Source organism: Pinus tabuliformis, chromosome Q (genome assembly GCF_031772625.1).
Source record: "Pinus tabuliformis cultivar Carrire ecotype Pingquan chromosome Q, CPIR1, whole genome shotgun sequence".
NCBI classification, from domain to species: Eukaryota; Viridiplantae; Streptophyta; class Pinopsida; order Pinales; family Pinaceae; genus Pinus; species Pinus tabuliformis.
In genome coordinates this window covers 1,360,203,771-1,360,227,080 of record NC_142296.1, presented here as the reverse complement: position 1 = coordinate 1,360,227,080, position 23,310 = coordinate 1,360,203,771, and the positions used below count along the sequence as shown (strand labels likewise).

The 23,310-nt window shown below is 41.2% G+C and overlaps 1 protein-coding gene across 1 annotated transcript in view; it reads right to left on the bottom strand.

Annotated features, from left to right (window-relative positions):
- HVA22K (HVA22-like protein K) overlaps positions 1-23,310 on the bottom strand; it is a 268,589-nt gene that overhangs the window by 127,417 nt on the left and 117,862 nt on the right. Inside the window, exons 3-4 of the mRNA XM_089383627.1 lie at positions 17,172-17,269; positions 10,952-11,003 (exon numbers count right to left, since the gene is read on the bottom strand). Of these exons, the coding sequence (XP_089239753.1) occupies positions 10,952-11,003; positions 17,172-17,269 (150 nt within the window). The remainder of the gene's footprint in view (positions 1-10,951; positions 11,004-17,171; positions 17,270-23,310) is intronic.

Here is a 23,310-nt window from a genome sequence, read left to right as displayed (position 1 = left end):
ATGTTGAAGAGGTTGAGGGAGGTCAAGACCGCTCTTGGGGCCATGGTTATTTCAGAGTTTTGGTCTTTTTGGAGAAAGACAGATCAAGCAGCCTCAAAAAGAGTGAAGGACACAATGTTAGATGATGTTTGGTGGGAGAGGGTAGATCTACTTATTAAGATCGTGGACCCTATCATTTCTTTGCTTCAATTTGCAGATACAGACCAACCCATCCTAGGAGAGGTTTATGAGGGATGGGATTCCATGATTGAGTCTGTGAGGAGCATTATTTTACAGAGTGAATGCTGTTCAAATTTGGGTACCAGAGGACAAGTGGTTCCCTAAGGCTTTGATCTTTGGCCTAGGGAAAAGTGTCCAAATTTATTTTTTTACTTTTCTCCTAAAGTGACTTTATAATTGGTAAAGTCAATTTAATTTAAAAGTGACTTTATAAGTGGTAAAGTTACATTCTAATTTAAAAGTGACTTTATAAGTGGTAAAGTTACATTCTACTTTAAAGGTGACTTTATTAAAGTGAATGAAGAATTAGAAAGTGAAAAAGTGACTATGGAAATAAAGGGCTAAGTGGGTCTTTATTTAAGTGGGTAAGTTAAAAAATAGAAAGTGAGAATTAAATGCACATTTATTCTCATCCCTAGATCTAAATGAATCTTAGCCATTAGATCTTAGGGTAATCGAAAAGGTCATTTAGAGAATAAAAGGAGAAGAGAAGAGGAAAAGATCAATTCATTCTTTCATGAGCACTTGAGAGAAAGACAAAAGAGAACAAAGAAAATTTCTGAGCAGTGAAAAAGTGAAGGAGAGCAGCAAGAAGACATTTCAGCAAATTTGGGCAGCAGCATTTATTGGCATGCATCCCAAGGAAAAACCATACAGCAAGAGAAAGGCACAGAAATCAAGAAAAAGGGACAGTGAGTTCTGGGCACATTTTTCGAGGTTGGCCATAAAGCATTTAATGTTGTTTTATTGCTGTAAAAATTTATGTTTTGGCTATTTGCTGATTGGCACGATTTCCGAGGTGGAGTTCAAGCACAAAAATCGAAATAAGTTGTAATTTGTGGTTGCTGGCATTTTTACTGTGTATTTCAGTTTCTCTGTAAAATCGTTTTCAGAAATAAAGAAGAGCTCTCAAACTAGTTTTCCCCAAGAGTTGTAGGGGATTTTTCCAGGGTCACATCGACCAAAAATCACTCTGTTATTTTCTGTGTGTCGCTGTCATAATTTTGCTGTGTTTTATTTCTGCAATTTCAACGGTTGTGAAATCTCTAAATTTGTGTTTTCAGAAAAAAATATTATCATTTCCAGATTTTAGAATTTTTATCATGCTTGGATTTAAAACTAAATGCATGGAGTGATAAGGAAAACTAATAACCGGAGTGGGGGTTGAAATTTATTCATGGTATCAGAGCTTGGTTGGCTGAAAAGTGCAGTTTGGGACAGCAAAGTGAAAATCACAAGAAGTTGATTTTTACACAGAAAACAGAAACCTTTACCACAGATTTGAAAATTTCAATTTGGTAGGACAACGAAACATGTCTTTGGGTTTGAGAGTTGAAGACAGATTGGATGGGTAGAACAACTACAGTGCATGGAATGAGAGAATCCAAAGCATCTTTGAGGAAGCAGAAGTCTGGGGCATTATGGTAAATACCACACAGAACCCAGTAGTAGTACCTGTTGACCCTGTATAGTTGGCAGAGTTTAACAAAAAGAATGCTAAGGCAAAAAGATTGATTCTGGAAGGAATCAAAGACCATGTCATTCCTCATGTGAGAGGAAAGATTTATGCACATGAGATGTGGACAACCTTGACCAGTCTTTACCAGAGCTCAAATGAGAACAGAAAAATGGTCCTAAAGGAGAAACTGAAGGCCATTAAAACGGGTAAGACTGACAATGCTACAGCGTACCTCACAAAGATCACTTCAGTGAGAGATGAGGTGGCAGCCGTAAGTGAGATCATTGCACCCACTAAGTTGGTGAGAATTGCTTTGAATGGTCTTCCCAAGACTTGGGAGAATTTTGTGGATGGCATTGTTGCACGGGAAAACCTTCACGATTGGGAGAGGTTGTGGGATGATTGCATTCAAAATGAGATCAGAAAGAACCATCTTGGGGCAACGAAACAGGTGGAGGAGGATGACAATGTGGCATTGTTAGCAAGAGGCAAGAAGGGCAGAGCAAATAAGCAAGCTTCCAACAGTGGAGGCAAAAGCAAAGGTAAAGGCAAGCAGCAGAACAAGGAGAAGGACTATTCCAAAGTCAAATGTTGGAATCGTCAAAAGTTGGGACACTATGTTGTTGTGTGTCTAGAGAAGAAGAACAAGAAAGGGAAAGACAAACCCATGGCAGCTTCTGCAGAGATAGAGAGATTTGATCGGGAGTTTGGGTTCATAGCTTGTGAGGCCACTAGTACAGGATCACCTTCCATACAGGTTCAGAGGGAGTGTGCATTCCCCGCTACTAGCAGAGCATCTTCTAGCATTTGGTATGTTGACAGTGGCGCTTCTCGCCACATGACAGGAGTCAGAGAGTACTTCTCAGAGCTTTCAAAGGGTGATATTGATATGGAGGTAGTACTTGGTGATGACAGCATTGTTAGAGCAGTCGATGTGGGGACATTGACATTTGATAGGGGATCCAATCCTCCCTTGAAAGTGTCAGATGTTCTATATGTGCCTGGAATGAAAAAGAACCTGATATCCGTCTCAGCACTTGAGGATAGAGGGTATGATGTGTTGTTCAAGAGAGGGCAGGTGCTTATATATCCTAGGAGAACTCCAACTTATTCAGCTAGAGAGATTGGTGTGCGCCATGCGCCATGCCAAGGTCTACAAGTTCTCATTCCAGCCCCTAATGGCATTGAGTATCAGCACCCGAGATAGGACCGACAACAGATCTAGCAGTTCAGAGTTGTGTGAGATTTGGCACCGCAGGATGGGGCACACCTATGCAGAGGATGTGCTATGGGAAAGTTTGCCAGATCCCCTTTTCCCAGCAGTGACAACAGAGCGACCGGGGTCCTTGACTTGTTACATACCGATGTGAGTGGTCGGATGTCTCACGTATCATTGAGTGGCTATGAGTACTATGTTTTATTCATTGATGACCACTCCAGAAAGACCTGGATTTATTTCTTGAAGACCAAGAGTGAGGTCTTCAAGCGGTTTCAAGAGTTCAAAGCTCTTGTGGAGACCCAGACAGGTAGAAAGATCAAGGTCCTCAGGTCGAATAATGGAGGGGAGTATACCCTTGGTGAGTTTGTCGATTTTTGTGCTAAGGCAGGGATTAGGAGGGAGTTCACAGTTCCTTACTACCCCCAGCAGAATGGGGTTGCAGAGAGGAAGAACAGATCCATTGCAGGGGTTGCCAAAGCCATGCTTCATGATCAGGGGTTACCTTTATTTTTGTGGGCAGAGGCCTGCAACACTGTTGTGTACTTGCAGAACAAGAGTCCACATCGTGCCTTGGGGAATGTGACTCCGGAGGAGGCTTTTTCTAGGAAGAAGCCTAATGTTGGGCACTTTCGTATCTTTGGGTGCCTTACATATTCCTATGTCCCCAAGGAGAACAAGACCAAGCTAGAGCCCACTGCAAACAAGGGCATCTTTGTGGGTTATAGCGAGACCTCGAAAGCTTATCGGATTTATATTCCTGCGCAGAGGAAAGTGGTTGTCAGGCGGGATGTGAAGTTCGAGGAGGAGAGAGCTTTCAAGAGGTCACGGGAGTTAGAGTATCCAGAGTCACCAGACCCTCAGGAGCAGCTGAGTCAGTCACAGGGATCCAGTGGTCAGGGATCAGGAGGTACGTCGATTACAGTGTCAAGTCCATCAGTGAGCAGTGGCTCTCAGAGTCAGGTGGGTGGTTCTTCGGGCAGCATGCAAGGCAGTCCGCAGAGCAGTTCACAAGGTAGTCCACTAATGGACAGTTCGCACGGTACTTCAGCATCTACAGGCACAGGTTCAAGCATGAGGTCAGTTGACAGGCCTTCAGGAGTTCAGGCTTCTGATGATGATGAGGATTCTTTCACTCCAGTGGGAGAAGTATGCTCAGGGAAGAGGAAGCCCAAGTGGCTTCAAGATACCTTGCGCGAGGCCACATCAGTTGCTGGGCCAAAGAGACAGGTTAGAGAGAGTAAACCACCTGAGCGGTTTTGTAGTTACATGGCATTGGTAACAAGCATTGTTGACTCCGAGCCTTCTAGTTATGAGGAGGCAGCCAGCCAGCAGGTCTGGAGAGAGGCCATGATGGAGGAGTATTCTTCTATTATGAAGAACGATGTTTGGGAGGTAGTGCCGAGGCCTGAAGGTAAATCAGTTGTTACTTCCAGATGGCTCTACAAGATAAAGCATGCTGCAGATGGCAGCATCGAGAAGTTCAAGGCTCGATTTGTGGCGAGAGGGTTCTCACAGGTAGAGGGAGTTGACTATGAGGAGACCTTCGCTCCTGTAGCTTGATATACATCTATTCGCTCCATTATATCGATTGCAGTAGAGATGGGTTGGAAGATCCACCAAATGGATGTGAAGACCGCATTTCTCAATGGATTCATTCAGGAGGAGGTTTATATTGAGCAGCCGCAAGGCTTTGAGGTGCATGGGAAGGAGTCCCATATGCAGATTGAAAAAAGCACTCTATGGCCTAAAGCAAGCTCCTAGAGCTTGGTACTCGAGGATTGATACATACTTGCAGCAGTTGGGTTTCACAAAGAGTGAGGCTGATCCGAACCTATACTTCATTGTGGTGGGTGAGGAGCCTCTCATTCTGGTGTTGTATGTTGATGACTTGATCATCACTGGTGCAGAAAGACTCATTGAGGGTTGCAAGAGAGATCTTGCTTCAAAGTTTGAGATGAAGGATATTGGCTTGATGCATTATTTTCTAGGATTGGAGGTGTGGCAGAAGGAGGGGCATTTCTTCCTGGGACAAGGGAAGTACACTGTGGATATTCTTAGCAGATTTCACATGGAGGATTGCAAACCCATGTCTACACCTATGATCACTAACTGGAAGAAGCTTCATGCTTCTGATTCCGAGTTGGTGGATCCTACTCTATACAGACAGTTGATTGGTTGTTTGATGTATTTGGTCAACACTCGACCAGATATATGTTTTGTCGTTAACACTATGAGTCAGTTCATGTGTGAGCCCAGGAGAGTGCATTGGGTAGCTGCAAAACACATTCTTCGTTACTTGCAGGGGACTGTGGATTTTGGTCTGGATTATAGACAGGGTGATGGAGTGAGACTGGCAGGGTACACGGATTCAGATTGGGCAGGTTGTGCTTCAGATAGGAAGAGTACTTCTGGGTGTTGTTTTGGGTTGGGTTCGGCAGTTGTGTCGTGGATCAACCGGAAACAACAGTCAGTTGCATTGAGCTCAGCTGAGGCAGAGTATATGGCTGCTAGTTTGGCTAGTTGTGAGGCCATATGGCTTCGCAAGATGTTGTTTGGTCTATTTGGTCAGGCATTGAGACCTTCAGTAATTTACTGTGATAATCAGAGTTGCATAAAACTCACGGAGAATCCAGTTTTTCATGACAGGTCAAAACATATTGAGATCAAGTATCACTTCATTAGAGACTATGTCCAAAAGGGAGTTGTCAAGCTTGAGTACATTTCTACAAATGAGCAGGTAGCGGACATTTTCACCAAAGCCTTACCACGGGGCAAGCATGTATACTTCAGAGACAAGATGGGAGTGGTGAGGAACACTTTCCTCGGTAAGAGGGAGTGTTAAAATTTGGGTACCAGAGGACAAGTGGTTCCCTAAGGCTTTGATCTTTGGCCTAGGGAAAAGTGTCCAAATTTATTTTTTACTTTTCTCCTAAAGTGACTTTATAAGTGGTAAAGTCAATTTAATTTAAAAGTGACTTTATAAGTGGTAAAGTTACATTCTAATTTAAAAGTGACTTTATAAGTGGTAAAGTTACATTCTACTTTAAAGGTGACTTTATTAAAGTGAATGAAGAATTAGAAAGTGAAAAAGTGACTATGGAAATAAAAGGCTAAGTGGGTCTTTATTTAAGTGGGTGAGTTAAAAAATAGAAAGTGAGAATTAAATGCACATTTATTCTCATCCCTAGATCTAAATGAATCTCAGCCATTAGATCTTAGGGTAACCCAAAAGATCATTTAGAGAATAAAAGGAGAAGAGAAGAGGAAAAGATCAATTCATTCTTTCATGAGCATTTGAGAGAAAGAGAAGAGAGAGCAAGGAGAAAATTTCTGAGCAGTGAAGAAGTGAAGGAGAGCAGCAAGAAGACATTTCAGCAAATTTGGGCAGCAGCATTTATTGGCACGCATCCCAAAGAAAAACCGTACAGCAGGAGAAAGGCACAGAAATCGAGGAAGAGGGACAGCAAGTTCTGGGCACATTTTTCGAGGTTGGCCGTACAGCATTTAATGTTGTTTTATTGCTATAAAAAATTTTGTTTTGGCTATTTGCTGATTGGCACGATTTTCAAGGTGGAGTTCAAGCATGAAAATCGAGATAAGTTGTAATTTGTGGTTGCTGGAATTTTCACTGTGTATTTCAGTTTCTCTGTAAAATCATTTTCAGAAATAAAGAAGACCTCTCAAATTAGTTTTCCCCAAGAGTTGTAGGTGGTTTTTCCAGGGTCACATTGACCAAAAATCACTCTGTTATTTTCTGTGTGTGGCTGTCATAATTTCGCTATGTTTTATTTATGCAATTTCAGCAATTGTGAAATCTCTAAATTTGTGTTTTCAGAAAAATATTATCATTTCCAGATTTTAGAATTTTTATCATGCTTGGATTTAAAACTAAATGCATGGAGTGATAAGGAAAACTGATAACCGGAGTGGGCGTTGAAATTTCTTCATGGATAAATCACAGATAATGCACCTGTTTGCAAGGTTGATGGCATGATTGTGGACGCTAAATATCCACAAGTGTTTTGGACACCTTGCATTCTCCATTCATTGAACTTAGCACTTAAAGCACTTAAATCTATTGCTTTTGATGTGCTTTGGATTGGAAGCATTATTGAGGATACACAACATATTCGCAACTTTGTACAAAATCATACAAATGCCTTCACTATCTACAAGGAGTACACCAATCTATCATTGTTGAAGATTGCGGATACACGGTTTTCCTCTTCATTCATCATGTTGAAGAGGTTGAGGGAGGTCAAGACCGCTCTTGGGGCCATGGTTATTTCAGAGTTTTGGTCTTTTTGGAGAAAGACAGATCAAGCAGCCTCAAAAAGAGTGAAGGACACAATGTTAGATGATGCTTGGTGGGAGAGGGTAGATCTACTTATTAAGATCATGGACCCTATCATTTCTTTGCTTCAATTTGCAGATATAGACCAACCCATCCTAGGAGAGGTTTATGAGGGATGGGATTCCATGATTGAGTCTGTGAGGAGCATTATTTTACAGAGTGAGTGCCCTGAGTATGAGACATCATCAGAGGCCTTCTTCACCACCATACAAGATATTCTTGTCAGCAAATGGGACAAGAATTGCACACCTTTACATTGTTTGGCTCACTCATTGAACCCAAAATACTACAGCCATGAGTGGCTGAATGGTGGACCTTCCCGTAGATTCCCTCCTCACATGGATGGTGAAATCTCACAGGGGAGGAAAGATGCATTCAAGCGGATTTTTAGGATAGAGCATCCCTTGATGAGGTAGAGGATGCCTTTGCATAGTTTTGCACTGGCACTGGTCGATTTGCAGGATCTGATGTGATTAGAGACAGGGGGGCTAAGAAGCCCTATTCTTGGTCGGCAACTCATAGGGCAACAAGCCCTCCTCTGCAGCAGGTAACCATGAGGCTCCTCTCTCAGGTGACTTCATCCTCTTGTTGCGAGATGAATTGGAGCACATATTGGAATTTGTACAGTGTCAAGTAGAGCAGGCTTGAGCAGTCCAGGGCAGAGACAATGGTGTATGTGCTCACCAACCTTCGTCTTATTTACAGGCAGAGGGATGAGTGGTTGTAGGGTAAGACAAAGATGTGGGATGTTTTTCCTAATGATATGGGTCTGGACAACAATGTTGAGTCGGCATTGGCCAACTTGGATCTCAATGAACCAATGCTAGATCCTGTCACATTTGATGATGGTGATACTGTAGAGGGGTCATCCTCCACACCAGCAGATGCAGAGATGACTTTGGATACAGAGGAGGAGGATGCAGCAGAGGAGAGCAGTGGTGACCATGATTATGAGTACAGTGATGTTGATTTTGATGATGAGGATTGATGACTCATGAGCTACCTACTACCTTGAGGCTTGTAGACTTGTAGTTGTTTTGTATTTTCTATTTCTATTTGCCATTGGCATTGTACTACCTATGTAACACATTTTGATTTTGATGACTTAATGAGAAAACTACAGTATCTTGTCTTTCTCCTATTGGATCATTGATGAATTGAATATGTATTATGATTTATCATTTATGTCACAATTGTATTTGTATGCATAATGTTACTTTGTAAAACTTACATCTAGATGAAGATCTATGTTTGAATCAATGAATTTGTATCATGAATGAGAATTTGTGTAAGAAATATCTAATTTTTAATATATTTTTTAAATATATATATATATATATATATATATATATATATATATAGCGTGTCCTGTTTCGGGGGGTCAACGTGTCTTTGTCCAACACTCGAATCCCCGTGTCCTTCGTGACTCATGTCCCTATGTCAAGTGACTTAGGTTATAAACCATCACAATCTCGTGTGAGGCATTCCAATAATCAAAGAAATGGTCATCACACAACAGAATTGGCAATTGACAAATCCCAAGGTACCAAGGCATCGAGCATATGTGGGTAAGCCGAGCATCGAATCCTCGGATATGTAAAAAGGATTTTAAGCCATTTAGTTCTTCATGGCATGTCAGATCTGCTAGAGTTCCATTGCATATTTTGGTATAAATATCCCAAGCTAGAGAAGATTGAGTAGGTGGAAGTGTGTGATTATATGTGAAGCCTGAGTTTTTTGGAAATGGACATTGGTATAGTTGTGGTGGTGCAAAGAGAAAAGAAGTACAAAGAATTTGAATGAAGCTCTGTGTGACTGAAAGCAAAAGAAGTTTGAAAATGGAGTCTATGGAAGAAGTGTGATTGAGAAAGAGTTTGAGGATGAAGTCTAATCAAATAGGTTCATACTATATGAAAAATTGAAAGATACAGAACAGAGAGTGGTGTGCAAAGTAGAGAAGCAGCATATAAAGGTTATAGATAAAGTACAATTGAAAGATAGAGAGTCGGAGTGATATGCAAAAGCATGAGAGATCTTAAAGAAGAACAAATTGGATCAGAGATTAATAAATTTGTATAAGCAAGATTAATTGGAAAGCCTATGGATCTGAGTTTGAAAATGTATGAAAAAGGGATCTGATAGTTAGTTCTTGTTGGTTCCAGTAAATCACTTAAGGGGATTGGTGTCTCCTAGTTGGTGCCAGTAAATCATTTCAGGGGATTGGAATCTCCTAGTTGGTGCCAGTAAAATATCCTACGGTATTGGTGTCTCCTTCTAGTTGGTTCCAGTAAACTATTGTAATAGTAAGTTGGTGCCCATTAGAACATTCATATAGATAAGTTTTTTGGTTTTCTCTTGTAAGAGTTTCCAAGTATATCTAGTGTATTCTTATGTTGCTAATGAGATTGACATTGAATATGCTTTACAGTGTTTTGATTTGTTAAATTTGGCTATTATACTAATTCACCTCCCCCCCCCCCAATTTAATCATTTTTCCAACAATTACATTTGATAGACATCTTTGTCGCCATTGCATATAAACATCTTTATGCTTTTTACACCAATCCCGAAGGAATGGGAGTAAGTACCATTCCCATGTGTCAAGTGATATGTATTACAAGATGAAAATGAAACAACTTGTACACATACCACTAGAGGACAAAATGCATTTTAATGTTATGATAGCATTGTAAAAAACATCGTGAAATTCTTGTTGCTAAGGAAAATTAACCCTAGGGCAGTAGCAACATTATACTGCTCCACCAAGTTCCTAAGACAAGGGAAATGCAAAAACAGGGAAACTCGTCTAGGGACATAAGGAGACAAACCCCAAATTTTAGGAAACATCATCTACAACTTGGGGTCCCCAGCATAGGGTTACCTTTCTAGAATCCTACAAACAAAAGTTCAAATATATGACAAACAGTGACAAGTCACAAATATTAACAATTAAAGTATGAAATAAATATTTACATTCCTTTCGTTTTGATATTTTTGTAATTTTTTCTTTTGAAATTGATATTTTTTAAAGGCCCTCGGGCCAAAATCGTGGGAGGATGCCCATGGTCTCCATTTTTGGAGCAAGGATGCCTAGGCGTCGCCCATTTCTTGGAAAACATCCCCCGTCAATTTTCATCATCACAAATATCTATGAAGCATGGGGATGTGCCCCCCACCCAGGGAAGCACATCCCTGTGTAATACTAAACATTATTTGTTTTGCTAGTTAAGTAGTCAACTTAACATGTTGATAGTCACTAAATATTAATGATATTATGGTAAACCAAGATACTTGGAATTTAGCTATCAATTTAGTTGGTAATTAACTCTAGCGGGTTGAGGCATTCTTAAGTTCACCCTGCTTTTGGTTTGCTAAAGTTTATGTATTCTGAACAGCTATCGTTCATTACTGTTAATAGGAGGCCTGTGTATAACTCCATAATTGAATAAGACATACTTTTTCCTGACAAATAAGAAGGCATCATTGAAACCAATGTTACAGAACAGAAGCTTATGACAAAAAAAAAGAATTTATATTTATTATTTTCCCTGCTAAGCAAGAAGGAATCCTTGAGGAGATAGCATCAATAGCCACAATCATCTTCCATGCCAGATTGTGAAATTAAAAATAAATAAATAAATAAAGACATCCATGTTCAAAATGCTGCCAAGCCATATTAGAAGCATTGAAAAGAAACTACCAAGAGAGAAGCTTGTCAGGAAAAACTTCCACAATGCTGAAACTCCCGTAAACTGCAATCAGGCATGGCAAAATGATTGTCATAGATAGTCAACTAATTCTTCTCTCTCCCTCTCTCTCTCTCTCTCTCTCTCACACACACACACAGCACACAGACACACAGGGAAACACACATTGTCAAAGTTATCTTTATATCAATGACCTCCTAAACACACACACACGTGCAATATTTAAGTCCAGAGAAAAGCAAAAAATGAGAATATTTGAACATTCTATGAGTTAACATTTAGCAATGACTGAAACTAATGTGTCCATCACTCATCTTGGTCTGATTATTAACTTATTTCCAAGAAAACAGCATTTACTTGGTAAAAGAGATGGACAAATTGCAACTGCATGTCAGCTATAATACACAAGAGAAAGTTTTAAAAAGGAATATTATGAAGATACAGGCAATGCGGGAATCTGCAATAAAAGCTGAAACTATTCCATCCAATGCTTGATATAAGAGCCATTCAAGATTTTAAAAGATAATAAAGATATGTCTAACTCACACACAAACAAACAAAAACTAAAGGAGGTGAGGCTTAGACAACACAACGGAAAAGAATTTCAGATGAAAAGTTTTCTGGTGGTTGCCAGCCACAAATTTAAGACATCTGTCCACACTTGTGCATGTAAGATGGCTTCTTCAGGAAAAACATTTATTTTCCCTTGTAATGGAACAAAGTGCCTCACAGTAAATAGAAAAATCTCTCAGCAAAAGCTGATTTTTGGAGACCTGAATCATTTGTTTTGTTTTCTACCATGAATAAATTATTTTGGTAAGATTCAGGGTTGCTTGTTTTAGTCAGATAGCTTTAAAGTTTAAGCATCTTGAACAGGTCTTTTTGTTTCTTACAGTTGAATTCATAACTTAGTCAAGGTGAAAAGAACAACATAAAAATAATAGTAGCCTGATGCTGAGAGGCACCAGGAAGATGTTCATCCAGAAAACTTGGGCTTAACATCTTGATAACATGCCTCGTAAAATGGGCTACAAACAAAAGATCTAGACTTCATATTTCTGTACAAACAACAAATCTGCCCAACAAGGTTTGCAAGCTTTAGGGGCTTCAGTTCTCTAACCCGTCCTTATCACAGTCTTTATATGCAAGTTACATCACATGATGAACAAAAAAACCCTGACACACATCATATACACTCGAGAAAAATTATCAACATAACAATCATTGAAAATCTATTTAAATCAACTCCTCCATAAAATAAGAGGTCAATACATTGGTCAAATGATATCTCAAATACATGATCATGTTCAAAGCAAAAACTACAAATTGTCCTGATTATGTTATGACTACATAAAGATCCCTAGCACACAGCCTACATGCAAGGTCCAAGTAAAAATTGTTTCCCCTAGAGATAGAGTGCCTTCAACTTCTCAAAAAATTCTATAGCAAACTCATTAGTTGTTCCAAGAGTCCTTCATGATATGATTGAATATGATCACTTAGGAAGAAGTTTGCAAAACATCTGGGTTTATGGATATGTTGCATATTATATTTTTTCCAGAACCCTCTCAGTTTTCAAATTCCCAAAATGTTTTTAACAAAAAAAAGAAATCTGAAGAACTTCTAGGCATTTCTGGATAACTTTTCCATGAATGCTTAGTTGATGAAAACAACCTCACCTATTCCTAGCCATTTGAGGATTTGGGATCCATGTCTGACCACTTCAATGTTGCCTTATTTTGCCTTTCCAATTTTTTAATATGGGTCACACCACAATCCACAAGAAAGAGAAGAAAAGGGGCAAGTAAAACGTAAATTCATCCTCAAAAATGAAATTCAGAAGGTTATTAACAAATTGGAAAGAAACAGAAGTGTAGCTTTCTTATAAGTTCACGAGGTCTTCTTCAAGTCTCTGCATTATAGCCTGTCACCCACCAAAATGGGTAAAGCCCATAGGAGAAAAAATTTCTCCCACATTTGACAGCCAAACAGCCAGCAGCCCCTTGCCATCCACCATTAGAAAATGATATGCCATGTGCCTCCACCATTTGCATCAGCCATGTGCCTCTCACCATCCAACATTGACACTTGGATGAGGGTGGGCTACTATTCAAAAGGTACTTTGATCATTTTGCAATCGTGTGTGTATACGTGTTTGTTTTGGGCATTTAATATGGATGATGGGGTGATCTGGAAGATTGACAAACCTTGATCGTAATTTTGTTCTCTTACTTTACCGGGGGGGGAATTTTTTACCCTAGTCCAATGGGACCTTCCTTAAGGCCTTTTGGGTTATATGAGGGGCACTACTTGGAAAGCCATGATTGACATAGTGTGTTCCATTATCCCTATACCATACTCAATACTTTTAAGGCAACATTACAAGCCCTATATCACACCTCCATTCTTCGGGTACAACTTGTCATTGGTTCTTGGGGATTTGGCACTCATAAATTCACATACCTTGAGTAGGGCCCAGAAACTTTGCCCTAGGAGGTTGATGCAACTAAGTGAAAAGAAAAAGCATATCACGACTATAATAAAACAAAGAAAGAAAATCAAAATGCAAAAGATGGTCTAGGGCATAAATATTGGCACGTAGGCAAAATCCTGGGATGAGCTCTACCTCCCTCCTATGGTAATCACTCGGTTCCTGAGCACAAGATGCTCCATTACATCAAAAAGGAACCCTTGCATGTCCTAACCCTGATGAGCAATAAAACTGACTCATCTTAAAGGGGTAATAAAATTGTTGCATCATAAAAAGAAAGCTCTAACCCTTGAGCTATAAGTCATAATACAAAGAATAATCAAGAAGAAGTAAAAGGCACACAAGACGGGTGGAAAAATCAGGTTGAGTTGGTAACTCATGCATCCACGAATTCTCCCTCCTCACATCCATACACTCAAGGTGTGGACATCCCCATCAATTGGTCCCTTTGACCATGGCACTTGACCATGAAGTTTTCTCCCCTCTATTACCAAATTATTATAGACTAACACCTATCAATTGAATGGTAGAGCAGGGAAATGTCACTTCCCCTTAGGCGCTGGAAGCACCTAATAGGGTTGACCATTAGCCATCCCTACCAAGGGAGAAAACAACTTTACAAGGACTTGGTTCTGATATTGGAAGGTGATCTTTGTTTGAAGCATTAACTTGCCCTTAACATTCAAGTTTGGTTCACTTAGATGCATTATTGATCTTAGTCTTTGATGGATGGTTGCTTTCACTAGAATCCATGTTGTTTTTGTCAGGTGGCTCACTGCAACCCAAGCCTTGGGCACAGACTCCATAGATACCCAAGCCTTCTAGAAAAATTCATGGCCTAAACAAACGCAGCGTTGAGAGATTGGACCCTCCTGACAGCATTAGCAGACCACACATGTCCCAAAGTACCCTCCAAGACCCAAGTCTTTGGTCAAGTTTGACCTAACTTTGAGGATTCTTCATGATGACACCACCGGACTCAGTTTGCCCCCAGGCTAGCCTTGACACAACCTGATGGGCAGGAGTTGATTCAGATCCCAGATGAGGATGGCCTCCCATTGAGAGGCTGGGGAGGGCTTCTTGCACTAGAGGAAGCCCTAATGCTAGAGATGAGGAGGCCTTGTTTGATAATTGGAGACCCATGGAGACCACTTGATGGTACCACAGCTACCCTTGGGACCCCAAAGGAGGATTTGAAGTGGATTTGAGGGCCATCCCTCAAATTTTGGATCATCCAAGCATCTACACACATTTTAACACCTCAACATACCTTGGCACAACATTTCAGCCTTAATTAGGCATGGCGTTAGCAATTTGAGAGAATATGGCTCACATGTGTGGGATAATTTGGTCTAATTTATCATTAGCTAATGGGTTGGCTTGTATCCCAAAGTCACTTAATGTCAAACTCGATTATAGGTGAGATAAACCTTTTATAAATAGAGGTTACTCACATTTCATTTTCATCATCACTTGTGGATCATTTGAGCCCCCTTAGAGATTTCGGCCTAGCTGAAATTTGTCTTGTATCTTGTGGAGATGTGATCTATTGTGGATTTTTGCTTATGGAGCTATTCTTTGGTATTGGAGATGTCATTTTGGAGCAATAAAGGATTGGTTCATGCATTCTATCTTGTAAGTGTTCCTTGTATTTGATATATCTTTATATTTTGTGGCTATTACATGGAATAGTTATTGTCTAGGGTTTTTATGTGCTAGTTATTATTGAAATTTTTTATATGGAATCTTAGCAATGGTATTGTATGCATTATCCATTGTAGAGTGTGTAACAATCCCATGAGTGAATCTTTAAACTAGCTCTCCTCATTAACTTTGCTCCCTTACAAAAATGATAGCTAGGGTTTGAAACTAGGGTTTCATATTCCATTACTCCTTGCTAGGGTTCAATATTTTCTCCTAAGTAGACCTCCCTTTTGATTCCATCACCCAAGGATCAAGCACTGGCCTTCCACATACATGATCAAAACAAAATCAAAAACTTCAAAAATCTGTTCTTTTTCTTCTCTTCTTAAAACTTCCGCCCTAAAATTTCAGCCCCTAAAATTTCGGCACTAAATTTTCCGCCCTTTAAATTTTGGCCCTAATTTTCGGCTCTAAAAATTTTCAGCCTGTAAATTTTCAAGCCCCAAAAATTTTGGCCCTTTAAGGTAAGCAGCTAGGGTTAGCGTTTGAAGCAAAATTCAGCTAGGACTCGGACATTGAGCTGATTTGAAGTCATTTCACCTTGTAGCTACCGTTTAATACCTAATAAAGTGAATCTTGGTTTTTGCTTTCCTTGTGATGGACATAGAAGAGGAAGACCCTGTCAAGTATCTGGCTAGGATCGTTGAGCTTAAAAACACCAAAATCTAGCAACTTGCATGGTTGAAATTGCTTTCCTAAGGCTGATGTCATCAGCCCTGGGGAATTTAGAGCTAGAAAAACCCTAATTTTGCACTAAGGTGATGACATTTGGCAAGTGACACATGGCAGGTACATCTCAGCGTACAAACACGTGGCAATTTCTGACTAGTTGCAACAACTGACATGGAGCGTGACTTGGCCAACTAACGAAGGCACCAAGCACCAAGTGTTGTTTTGGCTATGAAAGACAAGCTCATTCTGATATGTTATCCTTCCTTATGTGGATAACATCCAACCACAAAACAACAGGAGAAAGGCCACTGAGGTGATAGTGGTGATTGATCTCATTGTTGCCATAACGCCTATGGTGCCTAGTGAAGCTTTGCAGCAGGCCTGCTAGATTTTGCGGTAACAAGCACCAAGGGTCATACCCCTTCACAATCATACCTAGTCAATGTGTCTATATATACCATCAAGAAAGATTGTAAATCATTCATTCATTGCCCAAAATATATATTTATAAATTATACACATCTCTGTGTTAATTTTGTTTTATTGCCAATTGTATTCTTTACTTGGAGGGCAGCAGGTGACCAGGAGCAGCAGCACCTGAAAGAGGGGAGGCAATCAATAAAAATACAAAATAATTTGAAGAGCAAAGACACTTTGAAGAGCCAACATTGTCATCATCTTGGGGCGAGACCTGCAGAAGCAAAAGCAATCTCCTCTGATGAGAAAAGTGCCAAGAAATGGTGCCACTCTTGTTCTGAATTCTAGTTCCCAAGAAATCATATCCTATGGAGAATTGGGACCAGTCTGAAAATAGTCTTGAAGCGGATAGGATGTGCAACGAACTCAGCCTGAATGGTGTCCTGTGGAACTGTCCACTTACAATGAATCATTCATTGCAAGATAATTAAATGAGTCTCTCAACTTTGGTGGCGTCTCTTAATTTTGGCCAAGAGAAAAAGGATGAAATGAAATTTCAAAGCATAAAGATAAACTAAGAATTTTGACTGCAAGTGCAAACTGAATATACAGCCATAAGTCAAAAGGGATCTAGCACCATGAAGAGAGATGATGAAAAATTTAAAACTTCCAAACCTGGCATCAGCACCATAAAATTCCAATATCTCATAGAAATTATAAGAGAAACTGTTATGCTAGGTAGCTACTAATTCACTATTTATAAATAGAAAACGGGGAAAGCAAACAGAAGATCACATTAATCATGGGATATGCCTAATCATATAAAGTAAAAACAAATAACTGCATACTTGAAATGCGTTGCATTGATAGGGTATTAAAAATTACTTCTGCAAATTCTATAAGGTCATGTACATGTGGATAGGAAATACCTGCCCAGTAAATCAGCCATTGATCTTGGTCTTTCTTATTTTTGCTCTCAATAGCCTTAAAAGTAGAGTACACCGGAAAACAAATCCCTACAGAGCAGCTGGACAAGAAAAGATTTTAGTATTCACATACCTAAAGCAGCAACTTCAGGGCATAATGAAACAATACCCAAAAGTCCAGTTAAAACTCCAGTTATGAAGACAAAACAGACCTTTCATACAAGGACAGGAGGATATTGAGTGAGGACTATTTATAGCTAACCGTGACAGAACTTCAAAGAGAAAGCATATGGGCACTGGAAAAAGGAATGATCAGAAAAAAACATGTCCAGGTGATTTGGCCTTGCTGGTTAGACCTCAGGTTGAATTCCTAAACTGAAGCAGAAATTCTGGCAATGATCGTGGATCTCAGAGTAGCTCTAGGGGCAAATACTAAAAAACTAATTGTGATCATTAAAATATTCGAAGCAAATGGAAAGCGGTTATTTGGACACTGCAATTGAAGCCTTTGAAGCCTTAAAATCTAAGGCCCTGACAAAAGAGATCATCATTCACTTCTCTTGATGTAAAAATATACAGCAATTGGTTTGCAGACTTTTTGGAAAGTACCAGTGCCACTAAATTCAAGTGTGTTATGATAGAAAAGTTTGGAGTGACGTCTTGACCGAAAACAGTTTCATAGTAGCAATCCGTTGATAACAACGAGGAAATAAGGTTAGGACATGGGAATTAGTAATATGTTGACATTGGACAATGACCAGTGTAACACCTTTTGGAGGTCAGCATCCAGAAAATCTGGTGAAGAGATGGAGAAGATCTCTCTTGTCAACCCGAGATAGCTGGGAAAGGAGTAAATGCGTGAGAAATGACAAGCTTTTCCATTGATAAGATGATCAACAGATAAGCTGGAGGTGCAGAAGTTGGAAAGGAGATGGACTGGTCCTGTGGTCAAATAGAAGATTACAAAAAAGAAGATTGTTGGTCAAGACTACCAGTGGGGGCTGGAAAGCAGAGAAGCATAGTCTCACCAGCAGAGGGAACATCACTAGATCGACTAAAAACTATCTCATAGAATTGACAAGAGACAATTATCGACCCATAGCGGGACTAGGAAAAGAACATGCAAGGAATGTGACATTTCCTAGATATATCGAATTGGTAGAATAACTTTGAGTGGAGGATTAAAGAAAAGAGGGGAGAAAGCCTAGCCATAAAAGGGAAAGATGTACCTATGGAGGGTTGGATTGCAGACCTTAGTGCCTCAAGGAGCCCCATGTTGATTTGGGGTAGCATCGGATGTGCTCTAGCCACGATATTTGGTGGAGAAGTTGGGGCACGTGAGATCTCCAATACCCAGAAAGGGTTTGGGCAGATTCTAAACAGATCAGGAGCTATTAAAATAATTAATATTTTTAATGGAGTCCCTAAGTCTAAACTTAAGGAAAATAAGATATTAATGTGTATGAATATGAATCTGTGTTAGAATGGTCCAAAATACATGGATCAAGCCAAATCTAATCTTAGCCGTTGATTAGGGACTTAATCTCGGCCGTTGATATCTCAACAAGAAAAGTATAAGAGAAGGTTTGAGGGTCACTTGGAGAATACACCAGAGTGATCAGTCATTCTATTCTCTAGAGCGGGGTTTGCTAAGAGAGATAGAATCAGTGATCAGGAGAGAAATTGAGGGGCATTGAGTAAAGAGAAACAAAGAAGGCAGAGATTGTGCCAAGAGAGCAGCGCAGCAGCCAAAGAGAGTGACGCAGAGCCAGCAAGGGCTCACGCAGGGCCACGCAGAGGCAACCAAGTGCTACACAAAACACCAAAGGGGCCAGCGTAGCCGATGCAGGGCCTCCGGGGGCTAACGCAGGCCAAGAAAGGCTGACGCAGGACCAACGTGAGACAGAGAGGGGCTGACGCAGTCCAGATTGGGCAGACACTGGGGTTGCAGAGCAGTTTTGTGCTGAGGAGCTGCTGGAAGGATTTTTTGGGGTTTCAGCCAGGAGATTTCTCTCAAACTGTGAGGTATAGCTGCTAAGGAAATTCTCTGTTGGGTAGGACAGTTTTGGCACCCAGATTGTACTCTAATATTGCTTAATAAGAAAACCCTCAGATAGCTGTACCGGTTTTCCCACATTGGGTTTTTTCGGGGACACGAAACGGGGAAACGGAAACGAGTTTCCGAAACGGGAAGCGAAACGAAACGCGACCTCCCCAAATTTTGGAAACGGGGAAACGCGAATATATATAATAATATATATATATATATATATATATATATATATATATATTAAAAATATTTAAAAATTATTATTATATATATGTGCAATCATAAAGCATGAATGATACATTTACATTATATGATTATAATTTATTACATTTAAACATTAAGATTAAATTTACATCACATTTACTCATGAGTCATAAATGATCACATAGTGAAAATAAAAATATAGGAAAATCCAAAATCAGCCTTTATTTATATTAGTATATGAGGCTGCAAGTACAATAAAGACTATAAGGCTGCAAGAACTATAGAGACAAGTCACAAAAGACTAATCCTCATCATAACAATCCTCATCAAAAATAGAAGCAGCACAATGCTCAACAGTGGATGGTAGTGCTGAAGAAGATGATGCACCAATTCCACTATCAGATTCGCCCTCAATATTCAGGGCAGCAAGAGAGAGATCCAAATCAGGATTTTCTGCATCCACATCCCATTCTTTAGAAGGACCACTGTTGTATTCTGGACCCCTATGAGATGCAAGGCGAAGGTTGGAGTGCACATAAACAGGATCCTTTGCTTTCTGTGAGCCCAAAAAAAAAATTTAAAAACTAATTAAAAAAAAAAAAACACAACATAAATTTGGGGAAACGTGGCTCGTACGGCCGGAAACGCATTTCCAGGCCGTACGGTACGCGGAAACGCGTTTCGTTTCGTTTCCCTGGGTGAAACGACCCCTAGGGCCACGTTTCCTGCAACTTAGGGTGTCATGTGGTGTGTTTGTTCTTGTTTCTTTTAGTTGCTGATCTGTAATATGTTGAGCATGCACTGGTGTTTATTTTCAGTATTTACTTTGTAAATAACTTGTTAAAGAAAAATAACAAGTAGGTAGGAATAAATCAGAATAAGTGCATGAAAGGTTTCTAAACTAAGTAAACTTAGAAACTTCAACATGGTATCAGAGGGTGATTGCAGATCACAGGAGGACTAAAAGACATCAGCCAAGTGGAGCAATAGCAGTAGAAAACAACTGTCCCGAGGTGACAAAAGCTGTTTCTAGCAGCGCAAAAGCCAAAAAGTGTGACACAGAGGCAGCCAGAGCCACGTAGAAGAAGCCGAGAGCTGCGCAGAGCCTCAGAGAGGCCAGTGTCGCTGACGCAGAGGGACAGACGGCTAACGCAGGGCATCCCAGGGCTGACGCAGACCCATCTAGGGTGACGCAGAGCCAACGTGAGGTAGAGAGGGGCTGACGCAGTTCACAGAGAGGCAGTTGCTGGAGTCTAGAAGGCTTCAAAAATATTGCAGAGTAGAGCTGGTGAGGTACTGTAGTTAGAACAGTACCTGACAGAGCAAGGGCAGAGGGGTTTCTAGCCGAGGAACCCGGATCAGAAGTGCAGTTGCACAAGTCGATCAGAGTAGAGGGCATCTCGACAAGCGGCAGAAGGATTTCCAGGAGGGAAATCAGGACTCAGAGGGAGTCCAGAAGAGAACTTCCAAACGGGAAGTAGGGTCTCAGAGGAGTTGAACAAAGAACTTCCAGGAGGGAAGTAGAGGAGCATCATGGCACTACATAGAATAAGAGACCAGGATAGACTGGATGGAGCATCGAACTTCGCAGTCTGGAAGGCCAGAATCTTATCAGTGCTTGATAGGAATCGTGTTAAGAACTTCGCCTTGAAGGTAATAGTTGTCCCAGTCGACCACAATGATCATGACAGGTACGAAGAGGCGATGGCAAAGGCCAAGTGCATTGACCTTGACGAAGTCAAGGATCGTGTGGTACCACATATAGCCGAGAAGGAAAAGGCAGTTGAGATGTGGGAGGCTCTCAAGAACCTGTACCAGCATACTTCTGTGCAAAGAAGAATGCTGCTCGAGAACCAGATGAAGTCGTATCAGATGAAGAAGGTCAATCGATTGACACCTTCCTCGAAGGGCTGAATGAGATCCGAGACCAGTTGAATGTTATAGGAGTGGCACTGGATCAGGGGCTTATGGTGAGGACAACCCTGAATGTTATCTCAGAAGATTGGGAAGTGTTTGTCCAGAGTATCCTGGGCAGAGGGACTCTCCCACCTTGGGACGAGATGTGGGCAGCTCTTCGCCAGGAAGAGATCAGATGACAGTCGAAGAGAGGTAGCAACAGCAAAGGGATCAAGGTCAAGCAGGAGGAGGAGGATGTGGCCCTAACATCTGAGAGAAAGCAGGAGAAGCGGAAGAAGAAAGATCTCTCCAAGATCAAGTGCTTCCACTGTGGGGAGATGGGTCATTATGCAACCTAGTGCCCAAGGAAGAAGAGTAAGGCAGAGTCTTCCAAGACTAAGACAGCGCCAGCACGGGCAGAGAAGGAAGTTTTGACAAACGATGATTGTGCCATGAGTGCACACACGCCACTTGAGCGGAAGTGGGGAGACATCGAGCTGTAGTGAGGTGGACTACAGGCGATGAGGGGCAAGATCCTTGAGCTACCCAGCTTCTTGGATTAGACCCTGCTACAGGAGCCTTGACGAGAAGTAGTAGGACTAGCTAAGTGGGTAGAGACGGATGCGGATGGAGTGGAAGAGAGAGCTACAGTGCAGGAGTTCGAAGACAGCGCGAGGCTAGCAGGCTGCAGCAGTGCGAGAGGCATAGGAGTGTTGCACCAGTGTAGGAAGGCACAAAGAGGTGTGCAACGGTGCGAAATGCAGGGAGTTGTTGCAGTAGCCCAGAGGTCAGAGAGGGAGCACTTGTTAGCGGCAAAGGGAGCTTCATCATCAATGGGTGTCTCTACCCCAACAGAGCGGTCAGATGGAGGATCAGTTACTTACTTCTCAGTAACTGAGTTGCAGTGCAGTAGTGGGCAGCACGATGCAACATGATGAGAGGGGGCGCAGTGCGGATGCAGTGCAGGGTGAAAGGACCAGCAGCAGCACGAATGCAGAGGGAGTTGTCGTATAGATGCAGCAGTGGCAGTGGCAGAACCATGGGCAGTAGTACAGGATGCAGCAGTGCAAAGGATGTTGGGCAGGAAGGCCTAGCATTAGCACAGGTACCAATGCCGGATGATCAGAGTAATACTCAATGAGGAGTATTGCTAGAGCACAGTCCTCGCTAAAAGGGAGTGTTGATTTGGGGTAGCATCGGATGTGCTCTAGCCACGAAATTTGGTGGAGAGGTTGGGACACATGAGATCTCCAATACCCAGAAAGGATTTGGGCAGATTCTAAACAGATCGGGAGATATTAAAATAATTAATATTTTTAATGGAGTCCCTAAGTCCAAACTTAGGGAAAATAAAATATTAATGTGTATTAATATGAATATGTGTTAGAATGGTCCAAAAGACATGGATCAAGCCAGATCTAATCTTAGCTGTTGATTAGGGACTTAATCTCGGTCGTTGAGATGTCAACAGGAAAAGTATAAGAGGAGGCTTGAGGGTCACTTGGAGAATACACCAGAGTGATCAATCATTCTATTCTCTAGAGTGGGGTTTGCTAAGAGAGATAGAATCAATGATCGGGAGAGTAGCTGAGTGGCATTGAGTACAGAGAAACAAAGAAGGCATAGATTGTGCCGGGAGAGCAGCGCAGCGGCCAAAGAGAGTGACGTAGAGCCAGCAAAGGCTCACGCAGGGCCATGGAGAGGCAGCCAAGTGCTACGCAGAGCACCAGAGGGGCTAGCGTAGCTGACGCAGAGGCTCCCAGGGCTGACGCAGGGCCTCCTGAGGCTGATGCAGGCCAAAAAAGGCTTACGCAGGGCCAGCATGAGACAGAGAGGGGCTGACGCAATCCATATTGGGCAGACGCTGGGGTTGCAGGAGCAGTTTTGTGCTGAGGATCTACCGGAAGCATTTTCCGAGGTTTCAGCCAGGAGATTTCTCTCAAACTGTGAGGTATAGCTGCTACGGAAATTCTCTGTTAAGTAGGCCAGTTT